Source organism: Odocoileus virginianus, chromosome 10 (assembly GCF_023699985.2).
Source record: "Odocoileus virginianus isolate 20LAN1187 ecotype Illinois chromosome 10, Ovbor_1.2, whole genome shotgun sequence".
NCBI lineage: Eukaryota > Metazoa > Chordata > Mammalia > Artiodactyla > Cervidae > Odocoileus > Odocoileus virginianus.
Window position 1 is genome coordinate 28,762,824 of NC_069683.1, and position 17,722 is coordinate 28,780,545.

The window sequence follows — 17,722 nt, forward strand, 5'->3', positions numbered from 1 at the left end:
GTCTAACCTAATCTAATCTATAATTTCCATATTGAATTTTGCCTCATGGTTACTGAGTGATTCCTGGATTCCAGCCTTGGTATCCACAGTTCAGGAAGGAAGAAGGATGAAAGGGGGAAAAGAATCTACCTCCCAACTGAGTTAACCCCATTTATTTAAAGTTCAAAGAAGGCTGGAAAATGTAGTTTTTCAAATGGGAAAATTATGGATTTAAATAAATGTTTGATTGTGTTAGTAAGGAAGAAGGAGTAGATGGATATTTGTGTGGGTAGTTAACTACCTCTGCCACACTGTCTTGAGTAAATGAAGTTCTACTAGTCAGATTTCTTAAATGCAGCCATGGCACTCCTGTACATTCCTGGGGTTTGTCGATTAGATTCTTTTGCATAGTAATTCAAGTTTATAAGCCCAGTCTACCATATGAAAGAGTGGGATATAATTCTCAAATTGAATGTCATAAGGTAGAATTAGTACTAGGTTGTATGTGAGTCACATAGTTTGGGATAAAGGAGGAAGCTGCTGCTTTTGTTGTTGTTTGTTTTAAAATATAAGTGTGTGTGAAATTGAAACCTACAAAATTACTCAAAAAAATAAAAGAAGACCTAATTAAATGGAGAGACATCCCAGGTAAATGAATCAGAAAACGTAGTGTTGTTAAGATGTCAATACTTGGCTTCCCTGGTAGTTCAGTGGTTAAGAATCCACCTGCCAATATAGGAGACACAGGTTTGATTCCTGGTCTGGGAAGATCCCTCGTGCCATGGAGCAATTAAGCCTGTGAGCCACAACTATTGAGCCTGTGCTCTAGAACCCAGGAACCACAACTGCTGAGCCCATGGACTGCAACTACTGAAGCCCGAATGACCTAGTGCTTGAGCTCCTCAACAGGAGAAGCTACCACAAAATGAGAAGCCCATGCAGCACAGCAGAGAGTAGCCCCCACTTTCTGCAACTAGAGAAAAGACTGTGCAGCAGTGAAGGCCCAGCACAACCAAAAAATAAATAAATATAAAATGAATCTCTCTGGAAAAAAAGATGTCAATACCAACTACTCAAAGCAAACTGCAAAATTCATTGCAATCCTTTCAAAATTCCCGTGCCATTTTTTGTAGATATGAAGAGATTAATCATAATTTGCAATAGCCAAGACATAACTGAAAAATTTGAAAAAGTTGGAGGACTCACACTTCCCAATTTGGGAATTTCCTACAAAGCTACAGTAGTTAAGATAGTGTGGTAATGGTATGTAGACACAATGGAGTAGGATCAGTTGTGTCCGATTCTTTGCAGCCCCATGGACTGTAGCCCACCAGGCTTCTCTGTCCATGGGATTCTCCTGGCAAGAATACTGAAGTGGCTTGCCATTTCCTTCTCCGGGGGATGTTCCTGACCCAGGGATCAAACCTGTGTCTCTTTTGTCTCCTGCATTGGTAGGTGGAGTCTTTACTACTAGCATCACCTAGAAAGCCCCATGGAATAGGATCGAGAATCCATATTTATGTATGTATGTATGTATATATGCACACGCACAATTGATTTTCAGCAGAGACACCAGGCACAACCTACAGAATAAGGGGAAATATTTGAAAGTTACATATCTGATAAGGATTTAATATCCATAATATATAGGAACTTGTACAAACCAATAACAAAGTGACAAAAAATTTTTTTTGGCTGCCCTGGGTCTTCGTTGCTTTGCACAGGCTTTCTCTAGTTGTGGAGAAAGGGGGCTGCTCTTCTTTGAGGTGTTGTGTGCAGGCTTCTCAGCGCAGTGGCTTCTCTTGTGGAGTGCAGGCTCTGGGCACACAGGCTCAGTAGTTGTGGTGCACGGGCTTAGCTGCTCTGCAACATGTGAAATCTTCCTGGACCCAGGATCTAACCCGGTTCAGTTCAGTTCAGTCGCTCAGTCGTGTCCGACTCTTTGTGACCCCACGAACTGCAGCACGCCAGGCCTCCCTGTCCATCACCAATTCTCGGAGTTTACCCAAACTCATGTCCATTGATTCGGTAATGCCATCTAACCATCTCATCCTCTGTTGTCCCCTTTTCCTCCTGCCTTCAATCTTTTCCAACATCAGAATCTTTTCAAATAAGTCAGCTCTTTGCATCATCAGGTGGCCAAAATTTTGGAGTTTCAGCTTCAACATCAGTCCTTCCAATGAACACCCTGGACTGATCTCCTTTAGGATGGACTGGTTGGATCTTCTTGCAGTCCAAGGGACTCTCAAGAGTCTTCTCCAACACCACAGTTCAGAAGCATCAATTCTTCTGCGCTCAGCTTTCTTTATAGTCCAACTCTCACATCCATAACATGACTACTGGAAAAACCATAGCCTTGACTAGACGGACCTTTGTTGACAAAATAATGTCTGCTTTTTAATATGCTGTCTAGGTTGATCATAACTTTTCTTCCAAGGAGTAAGCGTCTTTTAATTTCATGGCTGCAATCACCATCTGCACTGATTTTGGAGCCCAAAAAAATAAAGTCAGCCACTGTTTCCCCATCTATTTGCCATGAAGTGATGGGACTGAATGCCATGATCTTAGTTTTCTGAATGTTGAGCTTTAAGCCAACTTTTTCACTCTCCTCTTTCACTTTCATCAAGAGGCTCTGTAGTTCTTCTTCACTTTCTGCCATAAGGGTGGTATCATCTACATATCTGAGGTTATTGATAATTTCTCCCAGCAATCTTGATTCCAGCTTGTGCTCAATCCAGCCCAGCGTTTCTCATGATGTAATATGCATATAAGTTAAATAAGCAGGTTGACAATATGCAGCCTTGACATACTCCTTTTCTGATTTGGAACCACTCTGTTGTTCCATATATCACTAGTGGGAATTTAAAATAGTGCAGCTGGGAACTTCCTTGATGATCTAGTGGTTAAGACTGCATTTTCATTGCAGGAGGTACGGCTTCAAACCCTGGTCCAGGAACTAAGATCCCGCATGCCATGCAGCATGACCATAAAGAAAAATTAACTGATAATTAATTAATTAAAATAAAATAGTGCCACTGCTATAGAAACTTTCCTCACAAAGTTAAAAAGGATTACCGTATGGCTCAGCAGTTTTACTCCTTAATTATATACCAAAAAGAGTTGAAAATAGGAACTCTTAAATAGCCAGTGTCCATCAGTAGATGAATGGATAAACAAATGGTATATCCATACACTGTAATTTGGTATTGCTTAATGGGTACAAAATTTCTGTTTGGGGTGGTGAAAAACTTTTGTAAATATTACAGTTATACAGTTGTGAATATAATTAATGCCATTTATCATATACTTAAAATAGTTAAAATATCATATTTTATTGTGTGTATATTTTTGTTGTTGTTTAGTTGCTAAATAGTGTCCAACTCTTTGCAACCCCATGGACTGTAGGCTACCAGGTACCCCCGTCTATGGGATTTCCCAGGCAAGAATACTGGAGTGGGTTTTCCTTCTCTAGGGAACCTTGCTGACCCAGGAATCAAACCCTCATCTCCTGCATTGGTAGGCAGATTCTTTACTGCTGAGCTACCAGGGAAGCCTGTATTTGTTTTACCACAATTTAAAAACAAAGCTTGTCTTTTAAGAATTACATCACTGTCAGTGTAAGTTCATCATTCGTAACATGTACTACCGCTCTGCTGGGGGATGTTGATAATAGGGATGCTCTGCGTATGTGAGGGCAGGGGCAAAAGGGAATCTCTGAACCTTTGTCTCAGTTTTGCTGTGAACCAAAAACTACTCTTTAACCCTCTTAACCATTTTTTGAAAGACTTTTTAAAAGAGCAGTTGTGTATTATACCACAAGTATATGTATAAAGTGTATATAAAATGTATAACATATGAACATATATGATACATGAAATTATAAAATATGTATATAAAGATAGGTTTTTTAAGTATATTTATATAAAGTGAATATAGAATTATGTATTACAAAGAGCTAGAATTTTAGTCCCAACTCCACAGAAGTTGTGTGTCCTTAGACAAGTTACATAACTTTTCCAAACCCTAATATTGTTTTGTATAAAATGAGAAAAATAATGATGCTTGTAGCTACTTTGTAGAGATGTATTAGGATTAAAGATGATCATGTAAAGGGCCCAAAAGAATTTCTAATGTACAGCAAGTGCTCAATAGGTAAAAGCCATTATCAATGAAAATTTTATTCATTTATTATTTGGCTATGGTAGTTTATATATTTATTCATTATTTTTTCTACAATCATAATGCCCACTTGAACTCTAAACTGCTCATTGTCATTAAATTATTACTGTTTTTAACTTCTTTGTTCTGTTTTGTTTTATAGGCAACAATTGGCATTGACTTTTTATCAAAAACAATGTACTTGGAGGATCGAACAGTGAGTAGTGTTTTCAGTGTGCACTTTTCTGCAACTCCGCAGGACAGAATGTTATGCTTAAAGCTATCATCAGTGATTGTTGCCGTAAGAAGTACTTAGCAAAGTTGCCAAAGTTAGCGTACAGGCCTTGAGGAAAACTATTAAAGAATGAATAGTACTTAGCACTTTGAATTTTTTATCCTCAAGTAGACTCCAAAGGGGAGAGAAAGCCATTATTTGTGATACTCTGATAACCCTAGGCTTGATGAACAAAATTTATTGTCTTTTCTTGGAATATTACAACAGATAGCATTGAGGTAAGAATATTTTCATGAAGAAATTAGAGCCGCTAAAGACCTTTTGTATACCACTCTGAACCATTCAGACATTTCATTTGAATATCACACAATCTGGGAACTTCCAGGCTTTGTGGGAATATGGTATATACCAAAGTGACTGTGAATAGACAAAAGTAATGTGTATCTCCTTGTTAGATTTTTGTCTTCCATCTTTTGGAATGCTCCCTTTTAAGTGTGATATAAATTCTGTATTCTAGCCTGCTGTCCCTTGAAGAGATTCTTGTCACCTAAACAGTAACTCTCTTAAATGCATTATTTTGGGACCTATACCCAAAAAGCATTATCTCTAATGCCATTTCTTTAAGTTTGTGAGTCTTTTTCTTTTGGATGTTCTCCTTTATGTTTTAATATATAATATTCCATTTCTTAAAATTTGAAAACAGAAACTGCTTTATGATGGTAAAAGAACTTAATGCTTGTTTTCAGGCTTTTCTTCCTGGAATGTAGTTGTGAAGAAGAAAGTAAAGACATGTTTAAGTAGAGTTGCAAAAAGATATTTCTCTTTTTTTGCTAGATTATATAATAATGTTCTAGAAATAAATGTGTGGGAGAACAAGCACAGTAGTCAGAGATCCAATTTCAAAGTGTTCTGTATCCAGTAGAGAAAAGAGACATTTTATTTTCATTTCAGAGGGGCTGATCATTGACATTTACCTTTGTTTTTCTCTTTTATTTTCACTATTTGAACATGAGCAGTCTGCTTGTGCTGTCCGGAAGGTATAGGATTCAAAGAGAGGTTGTAGAGAGGGGGCATAAAAAGGAAGCTGTGCTTCTCATCCTGTGAAATCTTTCCTGTTGCTTTTTTTTTTTTTTTTTTTTTGAGTTACGTACCTTCAGAGCAAGCAAATTTTAAATATTACTCCCTTTTGAAAAAGGAAAGGAATTTTATGTTGTTTTCATTCCTCACCTCCCTGCACCCTTTTGCATGAGTTTTCCTTTTTACCTCCTTGCCACCCTCCTCCCTTTAAAAACATTATTTCTTTTTTCTTTTTAGTATGAGTTTGTTTTTTGTTTTTGTTTTTTTTTTTTTTATTTATTTTTTCCCATCCCACAGATCAGGCTGCAGCTGTGGGATACTGCGGGTCAGGAACGTTTCCGTAGCCTCATTCCCAGTTACATCCGTGATTCTGCTGCAGCCGTAGTAGTTTACGATATCACAAGTAGGTATTTTGCAACGGGTTGACCTTTCTTATTTTTCTTGCTTGTTTGACTGATTTTATTGTTAGGTACGATTGCAATTATGGGACACAGCAGGTCAAGAGCGGTTCAGGAGCTTGATTCCTAGCTACATTCGTGACTCCACTGTGGCAGTTGTTGTTTATGATATCACAAGTGAGTGGGGGGGGAAATTACGCATTTCTAATCTTCTTTCAACCTTTAGCTTAGTTGCATGCATGTTCTTGTTTTGTGCTTGTTTTCTATACTGGCATGTAAAATTGAGTTTTATCATACCAACCAATCACACACCAGCTAGGTCAGAGTATTTGCTTCACTGTTTGTACCAATATATCTTATTTCTACTGTGCCAGGGTTTTTTGCCCCAGAAATTTTCGTATGGGTCTAATTGTGAACCCTCTCCAAGGCTTTCTTAGTATCCTGTTATCCCTAAGCTACACCATAATTATGGTTAGAAGAGTGTCTCCTTTTGTATTTAATTTGATTTCAGATTTCTCTAAAGCAAAATAATCTGCATTTATGTCTCTTGCAAAGTTTTCCAAATCCTTCAAGGCTTCTTCTACTGAGGCTGTTAAAAGGTTCTGATAACCAGCTTTTCTCTGCTTTCACCTTCCAGCCATCCTCTTTATAGAGGAAGAGCAGAGAAAACTTAATTTCTATTAATCATTTTCATTTGAGTGAAATCTGGATTCTCTGACTAGTTTATTTGTTTTGTTGCTGACAAGTGACACTTTTCTCTCCAAGAAAAACATTTAAATGGGAGACTAAAACAAGTGATGGTCTTCCTTTTTCTTTTCCCTCAAGACTGAATAATAATGCCTTTGGCATTTTAAGTGACTGTAAATTTTGAATAGAACATTGATGACTGACAGGGAAATGCTGTCTGATTAAAATTATCTTTGTAAATTAGTTTATGATATATTAGGCAATATTTGGTTATCATTCCATTTAATGGTCCATAATTTATAGGAAAACCAGGATAGTACCACATCTTAGACTTCTTTAAAAACATAATGTTAGCATACATTTTTACAAATTTGCTCAAACAGAAATCATATCTACTTAAAAATAATTACAATGACAGAATTATAAGTTAGAGGTTTATATTTAGAAACTTTTTATTTTGGTTAGGTGCCAAATGCAGTCCTTCTTTTCTTGAAGCTTTCCTTTGGGTTGCTACCTGTTTTAAAATGTATGTTCATTATTGTGCTGTCACAAGTTTTGCAGCTTTAAAATGTTTGTGCTTACTTTAACCAAATCAAGTAAAATCAGGTGTATTCTTTGAAATTTGTGCACATGTGGTTAAAATATTAGCAAATTGTTTTCTTTAGCTGCTGTAAGAATTATTGAAGTACTCTACTTAGACTCCAGGGCTGGAAAAGATGGGTTTCATTATAAGTGATTCTGGTACGTTAAACTAATAAACTCCAAGTTAAAGTGATCACAAACTGAATAAGCAATGCAAACAGAGTGGTGTTGAAAGCTATTGAAAGGCTTTACAGATTTTGTGGATGTGTTGGGACTTACTGGCTGACGTTCTTTTGGAGATGCTTTCTTTGTCACGTTTGGTATGTGTAAGTAATCAAAAGAGCATTGTGGCAACATGACACCATATTATCTGCCATAGCTATCCTTTCATCATTTAAATATTTTTTTTCAGTTATAGTATATTATACTCACCTGGTCATGTCCCAAAATTTTAAACTATTATAAAATGTACCTTGTGGATTTTATTCTTGTGATTTGTTTAGATCACTGATATTTGTACTCAGATAAAATGGAGTTATGTTGCAGGCACATTAAGGGTGGGTTCTAATGTGCCACCTCCCTTCCAACTTCCAGTGCTTTTTTTTTTCCCCCTTTTTTGGTCCTTCACTTGGGAAGTTACTTGCAATATCACTAATCTCTGTCCACCTTCCTGTATACCAGATGTTAACTCCTTCCAGCAAACTACAAAATGGATTGATGATGTCAGAACAGAAAGAGGAAGTGATGTTATCATCATGCTAGTAGGAAATAAAACAGATCTTGCTGACAAGAGGTATGGAATGATTTCATATGTATATGGAATGTTTGATTTCTTTGTTAAGCAGCCTATTATTTTTGTTAGTGAATCCTATTATTTTTGTTAGTTTTAAAAGGAGAATTTTTACTCCTTAATCTTATGCCTCCATCATTTTTCTTTAATATAAGAACCTGAAATAGGTAAACTCAGTCCTGGAAACTCCCTGGTAGTCCAATGGTTAGGATTGTGCGCTTTCACTGCCACGGGGCATGGGTTCAATCTCTCATTGGGAAACTTAAGATCCCACAAACCCCACAGTGTGGCAAAAAAAAAAACCCAACACATTAAACTCAGTCCTTAAAGGAAAATAAATTTTTTTGTTTGTGTAAGCCCCCATATAAATAACTCATGCAAGATTGTTTATACATGAAGCTGATAGCTATTTTGCATTTTTTAGGCCTCATATTAATAAATAAAAGCAGTATTCTGTTAGAGAACAAAATATTTTTAAAAACCAATCCTGTCTTTAAAAACGTATTCATAATGATTAAATGCACACTCTTTTGCTAGCCTTATAAATATTCATTATAATTCAGTAGTGTAGTTTTTTCTTTTCTTTTTTTAATTGTATGGTTGAGCCAGACTGTGAGGTTGAACTGAATAGCTTGATTGTGATACCTTAGTCAAATGAGCAAAGACATATTCAAGTCACAGGATGCAAAATGTATTAACATTCACTGTAGAGCCCATGGCTTGAATATCTGCCTTTAGCATTCCTCAGTGATCTTCTACATATTGTTTTTAGTAATCTTGACAATTTAATATTTGAAGTTTTTACTATTTATTATTTGTTTATTCATTAGTTTAATATTGAAATTCTAGTAATGAACTTTTGCTGTTAATTTAAATGTTAGAAAGAAATACAGTATGTTCAAAGACTTATGAAATGTAAAGCCTATTTTTGCTCACAGTACCTCATTTGGAATTGGCAAGAAAGTCTTTTTTTATTTAAAAGTAAATTCAGCATATGACTTCATCCTTTTTTTTTTTGACTTCATCTTTTCTTTATGAAAATCATTTTTCGGACGTCAATGCTGTTATATAGATTTTCTTTGTTTATCTTCACTATGAGAATTTGAAGATCTTATATGTATATATTTTTGTAGTGGAGAGTCCCAGGATACCTTCACTATTAAAAGAAAGATTATATATATATTTATTTCTCTTTATAGCTGGAGTTATCTAAAAGGATGCATGCAAGTGGCTGTTCTTTTACTGCATAGTAGTTGGGTATACAGATATAGAAAGTTATCTAAATTATGTTTATAGTAATTTTTCTTTAAGATAATATTTGTCCATTGCTTTAGAACTTCTTTCTCAGTAATTTTTGCCAGACTATTGCCTATTAGCTTTCACATTTAAAAGAATTAGAGTCTTAAAAAATTTTAATTAATAAACTAAAAGAATTGGAGTCTTGTTCATTCCATTAAAATAATTTTGTTTTTTCATATATTTTTATCATTATTTATTACTTCATCTATTTTATTTTATTAATGTAACAGTTGCCTTTTTTTAAAAATTGAAGTATAGTTGATTTGTAGTGTTTCAAGTATATAGCAAAATGATTCAGTTATACTAATACATATATATGTATTTATCCTTTTTGAGATTCTTTTCCATTATAGCTTATTATAAGATACTGAATGTAGTTCCCTGTGCCATACAGTAGGTCCTTGGTGTTTATCTGTTTTACATACAGTATTTATCTATTAATCTGAAATTCCCAATAAAATAATTTTTAAATGAGAAAAAAAAATTTTTTTAATTTTTTACAGCATTAAAAGTAAATCTTTGGTAGTAGGTGGCCTTTCATAAGCATAACATGGAATCCTAATGCCTTAACGGGAAAGATTGATAAGTTTGAATACATAAATATAAAAATTATATTCACCTATTAGGTTGGCCATTATTCAAAAGATTGGTAGTGCACTGTATCATCAAGTGTCTGAATAGATAAGAGCTCTCATACACTGAAAATGTGACTAATACAGTTTTTAGCAGAAACAGTTTAACATCAGTATTTAAAATACTTTTTGACTGAAATCCACCTTCAGTAACTTATTCCATAGATACACCCACAGAAATGTGAAAAGATGAACATACAGTAGTTATTATTGTACCATTACTTGTAATATTAAAGAATTAAAATCAGTCTGAATGACTGCTAGTAGTAGTAGTATTTTATTAATATAAATGAAATTCTTCTAGTCAGTGAAAAAAAAAAAAAGGAGGACTTTATTGCTGGCTTACACATGAAGCTTAAGAAAAACCCTTGATCAATGCGTATACCTGAATCTTTTGTCTTTAAAACAAATAAATAAATAAGATGGATCTTTGGCCTAGAACAAATCTGTGTAAGAATATATGAAACTTAACTAGTTTTTTTTGGGAAGAGAGTGGGATTATATAGGAGTTTATTGTGATGGTCTTTTAAAAATTACTGTTGTAATCAGAAAAAAAAGTTTTAATAACAGCAATTTAAAGTTAAATGACCTTTTCCACTTTCTTTGACAATTAGTTTTTTCATGAAAACCTGGAGGAAAGACTGGAATATATCTGTTAGTGTCTTAGCACCTAGATGTTCAGTATTCTTTTTGTCCTCTGTAGCCCAGTGCTTCGCAGATGTTCAAACCTGAGAATCACTTGGTAAACATGGCATATTAGACCCTCTTCTAAGATTCTGGCTATAGAGGATTGTGGTCAACTTTAAAATTTTTGATGTTTCTGAGCCTCCTTCCAGATTCAGTTAATCCAGAGTAGGTCCCTTGAATCTATGTTCTAATTAATCTTTCTAGGTATGTGCGTGCAAAGTCATTTCAGTCATGTCTGACTCTGTGGAACCCAATGGACTGTAACCTGCTAGGCCCCTCTGTCCATCAGGATTCTCCAGGCAGGAATACTGGAGTGGGTTGCCATGGCCTCCTCCAGGGGATCTTCCTGACCCAGGGATCAAACCTGTGTCTCTTGTGTCTCCTGTATTAGCAGGCAGGTTCTTTACCACTAGCACAACCTAGGAAGTCCCAGTCTTTCTAGGTGCTTCTGACAAATCCAAACCACAGTTGTGAACCTTGGTATAGCTAACTTTCAACCATTTTATTGAGGTGACTTATAGTTCTACAACTAGTTAGAATTTCTACGTGGAATCCTTCACATGGAGGGTTTATGGACTGATAATCATTGATTCGGGAGATGTTTATTGAGTATCATGTGTGCCTCAGAGCAGGCTACTCTTATGATAGTGAACTAAAATCTTCAAGGAGATTTTATTCTAGTGAATAAACCAGGCAATAAGTAAATAAAGGAAAAAATTGGATGTTTGATAGTGATACGTGCAAAGGGTGAGAATAAAGCAGGGAAAAGGAATATGAAATGTTAAGGACAAGTTTGTGATGCTAGATGGGATAGCAGTGGAAAACCTCCCTGAGAAGATGACTGGTGACTTTTGAATAAAGAAGCTAAGGAAGTGAGGGAGTAACTATGCAAGTATGTTGAGGAAGAAAAGGTCCTAGGCAGATGACTCAGAAAATACAAAATTACTGAGTTGGGAATACACTTATTTGAGAGACAGCAAGGAAGGAAGTGTATATAACTGATAAAGAGAATGATGGAAAGAGCAGTATGGAAATGAAATGAAATGAAAGATAATGAAGGCCAGATCATGTAGCACAAAGTAAAAACTTTCTGGATGAGATTGGAGGGTTTAAGCAGAGGAGTGGCTTCTCATAGGTCACTGTTTGCTCTGTTGAAAATGCATAAGGGGAGAAGAGAGGAGGATAAACTAGACTTTATTCCAAGCAAGAAATAATGATGACTTGGACCAGGATAGTGGTAACTTGTGATCAATGGTCAAATTTAGATATTTTGAAGATAGAACTGACAGGATATACTGATGCGATGGATAGGATATATACTGATGGATGGAATATATGATGTTGGGGAAGGAGTCATCAAGAATGACCCCTAGATTTTTGGCCTGAGAAGCCATCATTAACTGAGACAGGAGAGACTGCATAAAGAAACAGTTTGGGAGGGAATATCATGACTTTAGCTTTTGGTCATTTTAAGTGTAGAATGGCTATTAGCTATCCTGATAATTAGAGGTCAGGTAGGCAGTTGGCTTATGAGCATGCAGTTCAGAGCAGCAGTCCAAGATAGATATATAAGTTGAGAGTCATCAGCATATAGATGATATTTAAAGCCATGAGACTGCATAAGATCTCCAAGGCAGTAATTGTACATAGAGAAAAGGTCCAACGAGAAAGTTTTAGGGCATCTGAAATCATTGTTTTTCGGAAATCCATACTGCTGAAGTGTTTAAAGTTCTGCTGCTGATTGTCAGCTTACTTTCAGATGGTTAAAAAAACATTTAAAAAAATTTATTCATGAATACATAGAGAATGAGTGGATATAACAAGCAGATAGAATAAAGCATTAACAGTTGAAGTGTTATATATAAAGAATGATTTTGCTTTTAGAAGATGGAGAAATTGTAGAATAATGTCTTCTTGTAGACAAGAAGAGAGCAGAATCTACTACATTGGTATAAGTTTGAGGAATAAGGACAGTTCTTCCACAGTTGTGGATCTAGAGATAGAATATGAGGCACACACAAGTAGATTGTAGGATAGTTGTGGTGCGAGCTTGTAGAAATTCTCTTACATTGCTTTGGTTTTCTGTTTTGTAAGAAGCAAGATTTATCAGCTGATAGTTTAGATCCAGTTAATTAGAAGAGTTGCTTATTCATTAAACACCTATATGATTGCTGGGCACTAGGAATACCAGGATAAATGAGAGAACACTGCTCTTGAAGAGCTGACGTCTTGAGAAACTTCCCTGTAAGAGAAGCATTAATACTGTGTATCAAGAAACTTTAACATACGTGTCTTTGACTCACTTGTTCCAGTTACAGAAATCCACAAAATCCAACCTAAAGAGATGATCCAAAGTGCTCAAAGCACAAAGATGTCCATAGCAACATTTTTCACAGTAATGTAAAATTTGAAAGCAACATACATTTTTAATACTTTGAGACTGATTAAAATAGAAAAATGTCTAGCCATTAAAAATTGTTTTACATTAAAAACTTTTAATCACAAAACTAAATATTTATAATCTGATATTAAGAGAAAAATATTGGGTTGACCAAAAAGTTTGTTCGGGTTTTTCTGTAAACGGTTACAGGAGACCCAAATGAACTTTTTGGCCAACCCATTAAGTTATTAAAGTTTTTAAAATTTAAAAAATACAAGTGAGCTCAGCCGGTAAAAGCAAATCATTTAAGAAAAAAAAGAGACTTTAAAAAATGTTTAGTTGGGTGAAAATACAGAAGTACACAGATTTTAAGTGTAGTTGATTTATAATGTGTTAATTTCTGCTGTATAGCAAAGTGATTCAGTTATGTATGCATTCTTTTTTTTATATATTCTTTTCCATTATAGTTTATCATAAAATATTAAATATAATTCCCTGTGCTATACCTCTGGTTCTTGTTGTTTATCCACTCTGTATAGTTTGAATTTGTTAACCCCAAACTCCCACTCCATCCCTCCCTTCCTCAGCAGCCACAGGTTTGTTTTTTATGTTTAGATCCCATATGTAAGTGATATATGGTATTTGTCTTTCTGACTTAAGAAGTGCGCAAATTTTAAGTATATGCAGTTTGATAAATTTTCAAACTAGTATTACCTGTATAACCAGCACCATATTAGGAAAAGTTCAGAACCTTGTTTATAATCTTCATATCATCATCTTTCAAAAAGGTGGATTTGTTTTTTTTATTTTTCTACAGGCAAGTGTCAATTGAGGAAGGAGAGAGGAAAGCCAAAGAGCTGAATGTTATGTTTATTGAAACTAGTGCAAAGGCAGGATACAATGTAAAGCAGGTAAGTTATTTGAGAATGAGTGGGTTGAAGTTATCAAATTGAAAAAATATATTTTAAAATATTTGTATGAGTTTTCTATTCTCTAGTGTAAGATTTTCTTCCAGTTGACAGTAGCAGGCCTCATGAATTAGCAGTATACTACAGTGAACAGTGAAAAATCTAAATGTGGCATAGTTTGGGAAAAAGAGAGAAGAGACTTGTCAAACTTTACAGATTGTTCCTAAAACGAGTGTTTCATTATGATGACAAAATGATTGCTGGGTTGTAAACTCGCCATACTCTCACTGCATCCCTACTGCCTTGTTTTAAGGTGAATTTTCTTCATTTTAGTATTTGATGATAATATGATAAAACAAGTATTTGCTTTCAGGCTTGGTATTTTGCTTGTTATAAAAATACATTCTGATTATTTTATCCTTAATAACTGCTGGTATTAACAGTGTTCATAACAGTGTTTATTCCTATTTTGGGGAACAGGAAAATATGGGGAGACTTCACTTTATCAAGCTGTTACCTTAAAGATGGGGTAACCAAAAACTTACCTGCTTAATTCTTCAGGTCTACATATCGTATAGAGTACTGGTCCCAGATTATAGGCTTTACCTCCCAATAAATTATTTTTTAATTGTATGTTATCAGTAAAGGGGTAAAATTAAATCCTTGAAACTGTGTAAGTTGAGCTTTATGAAAAATTCTCTATATTATTTTCATTTTTGGCTCTCCCCAATTCTCTTTACCTTGAAACATATGTAAGTAACACTGAATTGGCATTAATGCCCTCCTCATAGTATACGGTTTCATGGCTCCATATCTGTATTCATGCTGTGTTCTCTTTGCTTAGAATACTCATTTTCTTCTTTCCTGACTGATACCTACCCATACTTTTTTTTTTTTTCATTAGTTGGAGGCTAATTACTTCACAGCATTGCAGTGGGTTTTGTCATACATTGACATGAATCAGCCATGGAGTTACATGTATTCCTCATCCTGATCCCCCCTCCCACCTCCCTCTCCACCGAATTCCTCTGGGTCTTCCCAGTGCACCAGGCCCGAACACTTGTCTCATGCATCCCACCTGGGCTGGTGATCTGTTTCACTATAGATAATATACATGCTGTTCTTTCGAAACATCCCACCCTTGCCTTCTCCCACAGAGTCCAAAAGTCTGTTCTGTACATCTGTGTCTCTTTTTTCTGTTTTGCATATAGGGTTATCATTACCATCTTTCTAAATTCCATATATATGTGTTAGTATGCTGTAATGTTCTTTATCTTTCTGGCTTACTTCACTCTGTATAATGGGCTCCAGTTTCATCCATCTCATTAGAACTGATTCAAATGAATTCTTTTTAACAGCTGAGTCATATTCCGTGGTGTATATGTACCACAGCTTCCTTATCCATTCGTCTGCTGATGGGCATCTAGGTTGCTTCCATGTCCTGGCTATTATAAACAATGCTGCGATGAACATGGAGTGCACGTGTCCCTTTCAGATCTGGTTTTCCTCAGTGTGTATGCCCAGAAGTGGGATTGCTGTGTCATATGGCAGTTCTATTTCCAGTTTTTTAAGAAATCTCCACACTGTTTTCCATAGTGGCTGTACTAGTTTGCATTCTCACCAACAGTATAAGAGGGTTCCCTTTTCTCCACACCCTCTCCAGCATTTATTGCTTGCAGACTTTTGGATAGCAGCCAATCCTGACTGGCGTGTAATGGTACCTCATTGTGGTTTTGATTTGCATTTCTCTGATAATGAGTGATGTTGAGCATCTTTTCATGTGTTTGTTAGCCATCTGTATGTCTTCTTTGGAGAAATGTCTGTTGAGTTCTTTGGCCCGTTTTTTGATTATGTCATTTATTTTTCTGGAATTGAGCTGCAGGAGTTGCTTGTATATTTTTGAGATTAATCCTTTGTCTGTTGCTTCATTTGCTATTATTTTCTCCCATTCTGAGGGCTGTCTTTTCACCTTACTTATAGTTTCCTTTGTTGTGCAAAAGCTTTTAAGTTTCATTAGGTCCCATTTGTTTATTTTTGCTTTTATTTCCAATATTCTGGGAGGTGGGTCATAGAGGATCCTGCTGTGATTTATGTCGGAGAGTGTTTTGCCTATGTTCTCCTCTAGGAGTTTGATAGTTTCTGGTCTTACATTTAGATCTTTAATCCATTTTGAGTTTATTTTTGTGTATGGTGTTAGAAAGTGTTCTAGTTTCATTCTTTTACAGGTGGTTGACCAGTTTTCCCAGCACCACTTGTTAAAGAACTTGTCTTTTTTCCATTGTATATCTTTGCCTCCTTTGTTGAAGATAAGGTGTCCATAGGTTCGTGGATTTGTCTCTGGGCTTTCTATTCTGTTCCATTGATCTATATTTCTGTCTGTGCCAGTACCATACTGTCTTGATGACTGTGGCTTTGTAGTGTAGTCTGAAGTCAGGCAGGTTGATTCCTCCAGTTCCATTCTTATTTTCAAGATTACTTTGGCTATTCGAGGTTTTTTGTATTTCCATACAAATTGTGAAATTATTTGTTCTAGTTCTGTGAAAAATACCATTGGTAGCTTGATAGGGATTGCATTGAATCTATAGCTACCCATACTTTTAAGTTTCAGTTTAGAGGTCAGCTGTTTAGAGGTATTTTCTCTTACATTCTCCTCTGTGCTGTTCTGTGCTTAGTTTCTTGATCGTGTCTAACTCTATGTGACCTGATGGACTGTAGCTTACCAGGCTCCTCTGTCCATGGGGATTCTCCAGGCAAGAATACTGGAGTGGGTGCAATCTCCTCCTCCAGGGGATCTTCTCAACCCAGAGATCGAACCCAAGTCTCCCCCATTTTAGGTGGATTCTTTACCATCTGAGCCACCAGGGAAGCCCATTCTCCACCATACCTCCAGGTATTATCACTTAGTGATAAATGACTCTCTTGTATGCTTTCATGGCTCCTTGACCCCTGTGAAACCCCTGTTATAGAACTTACCACATTGTATTGAAATTGCTTTCCCATCAAAATTATATATTCTCAGAGCCTGCCAGTATATAAGGAATTTATTAAACAGTTTGAGTAATAAAAGTTGCCGTAATATTATATGTCACTGTATTAAGACAAAGAAGTGGGTAGCTTCATCTACCTTTCTCTATTACAGATGTTTTGATAAGGATGTGAAATAGTTGCTTATATGCTTATACGGACTTCTCCAAGACATCTTTGGATCTGGGTTAATGTGTAAAGAAGGGGATGCTGTGTTCCCCTAGTCCCAACCTTAAGTACTCTTGTAGGTTTAGAAACAGCTTTCTTGAGGTATAATTTGTATACCACAAAATTCACTTGTTTTTTTTAAGTGTACGATTCAGTTATTTTCAGTAAATTTACATCATTGTGCAACCATCACCATAATTCAGCTTTAGAACATTTTCATCACTTGCCATGCCGTTTTTTCTAGAAGCCTGACTCGTACAGACAGATATTGGTAGCCATTGAGAATGAAGAGAGACTTTTTACAAAACAATCTTATCCTGAATTTGAAGCCCATTTGCTACTTTATTATTTCTCCTTATTTAGATGATATGTCTGAACCTGTGGTTTTGCTGAAGTCCCTATTCTGTTAGGACCTGATTTTGTTATTTTTTTAAATATAAATGTGACTAAAATTGCTGTTTTCAGACTTTGGAACAGAACTGCCTTTTAATTTTTTTGTAGCTTCTTAACTCATAAAAACCATTACTTTTTATTTTATAGATAGTACCATGGTGTGTTAGAATTTTAATTCAGTATTTAAAGACCTATGCTTTGTCAGCTTATATAATTAAGTTGAGGAAGAAAGAAATCCTGGGGTTCTCACATGCCCATGAAATAATGAAAAAATTTTTTTAAAAATTAAAAGCTTATGTTAATAAGCACATTTAAATAGTAGGTT

General features: G+C 35.5%; 1 protein-coding gene across 3 annotated transcripts in view; it reads left to right on the forward strand.

Moving 5' to 3' along the window:
• Window positions 1-17,722, forward strand: part of RAB6A (RAB6A, member RAS oncogene family) — an 85,475-nt gene that overhangs the window by 49,362 nt on the left and 18,391 nt on the right. For 2 of the 3 annotated variants that reach the window (XM_020902775.2, XM_020902777.2), the window contains exons 3-6: window positions 4,301-4,354; window positions 5,919-6,024; window positions 7,798-7,909; window positions 13,722-13,815. In XM_020902775.2, coding sequence (XP_020758434.1) covers window positions 4,301-4,354; window positions 5,919-6,024; window positions 7,798-7,909; window positions 13,722-13,815 — 366 coding nt within the window. Of the gene's footprint in view, window positions 1-4,300; window positions 4,355-5,746; window positions 5,853-5,918; window positions 6,025-7,797; window positions 7,910-13,721; window positions 13,816-17,722 lie in introns of all 3 variants that reach the window. The other variant, XM_020902776.2, reaches the window with a different exon arrangement.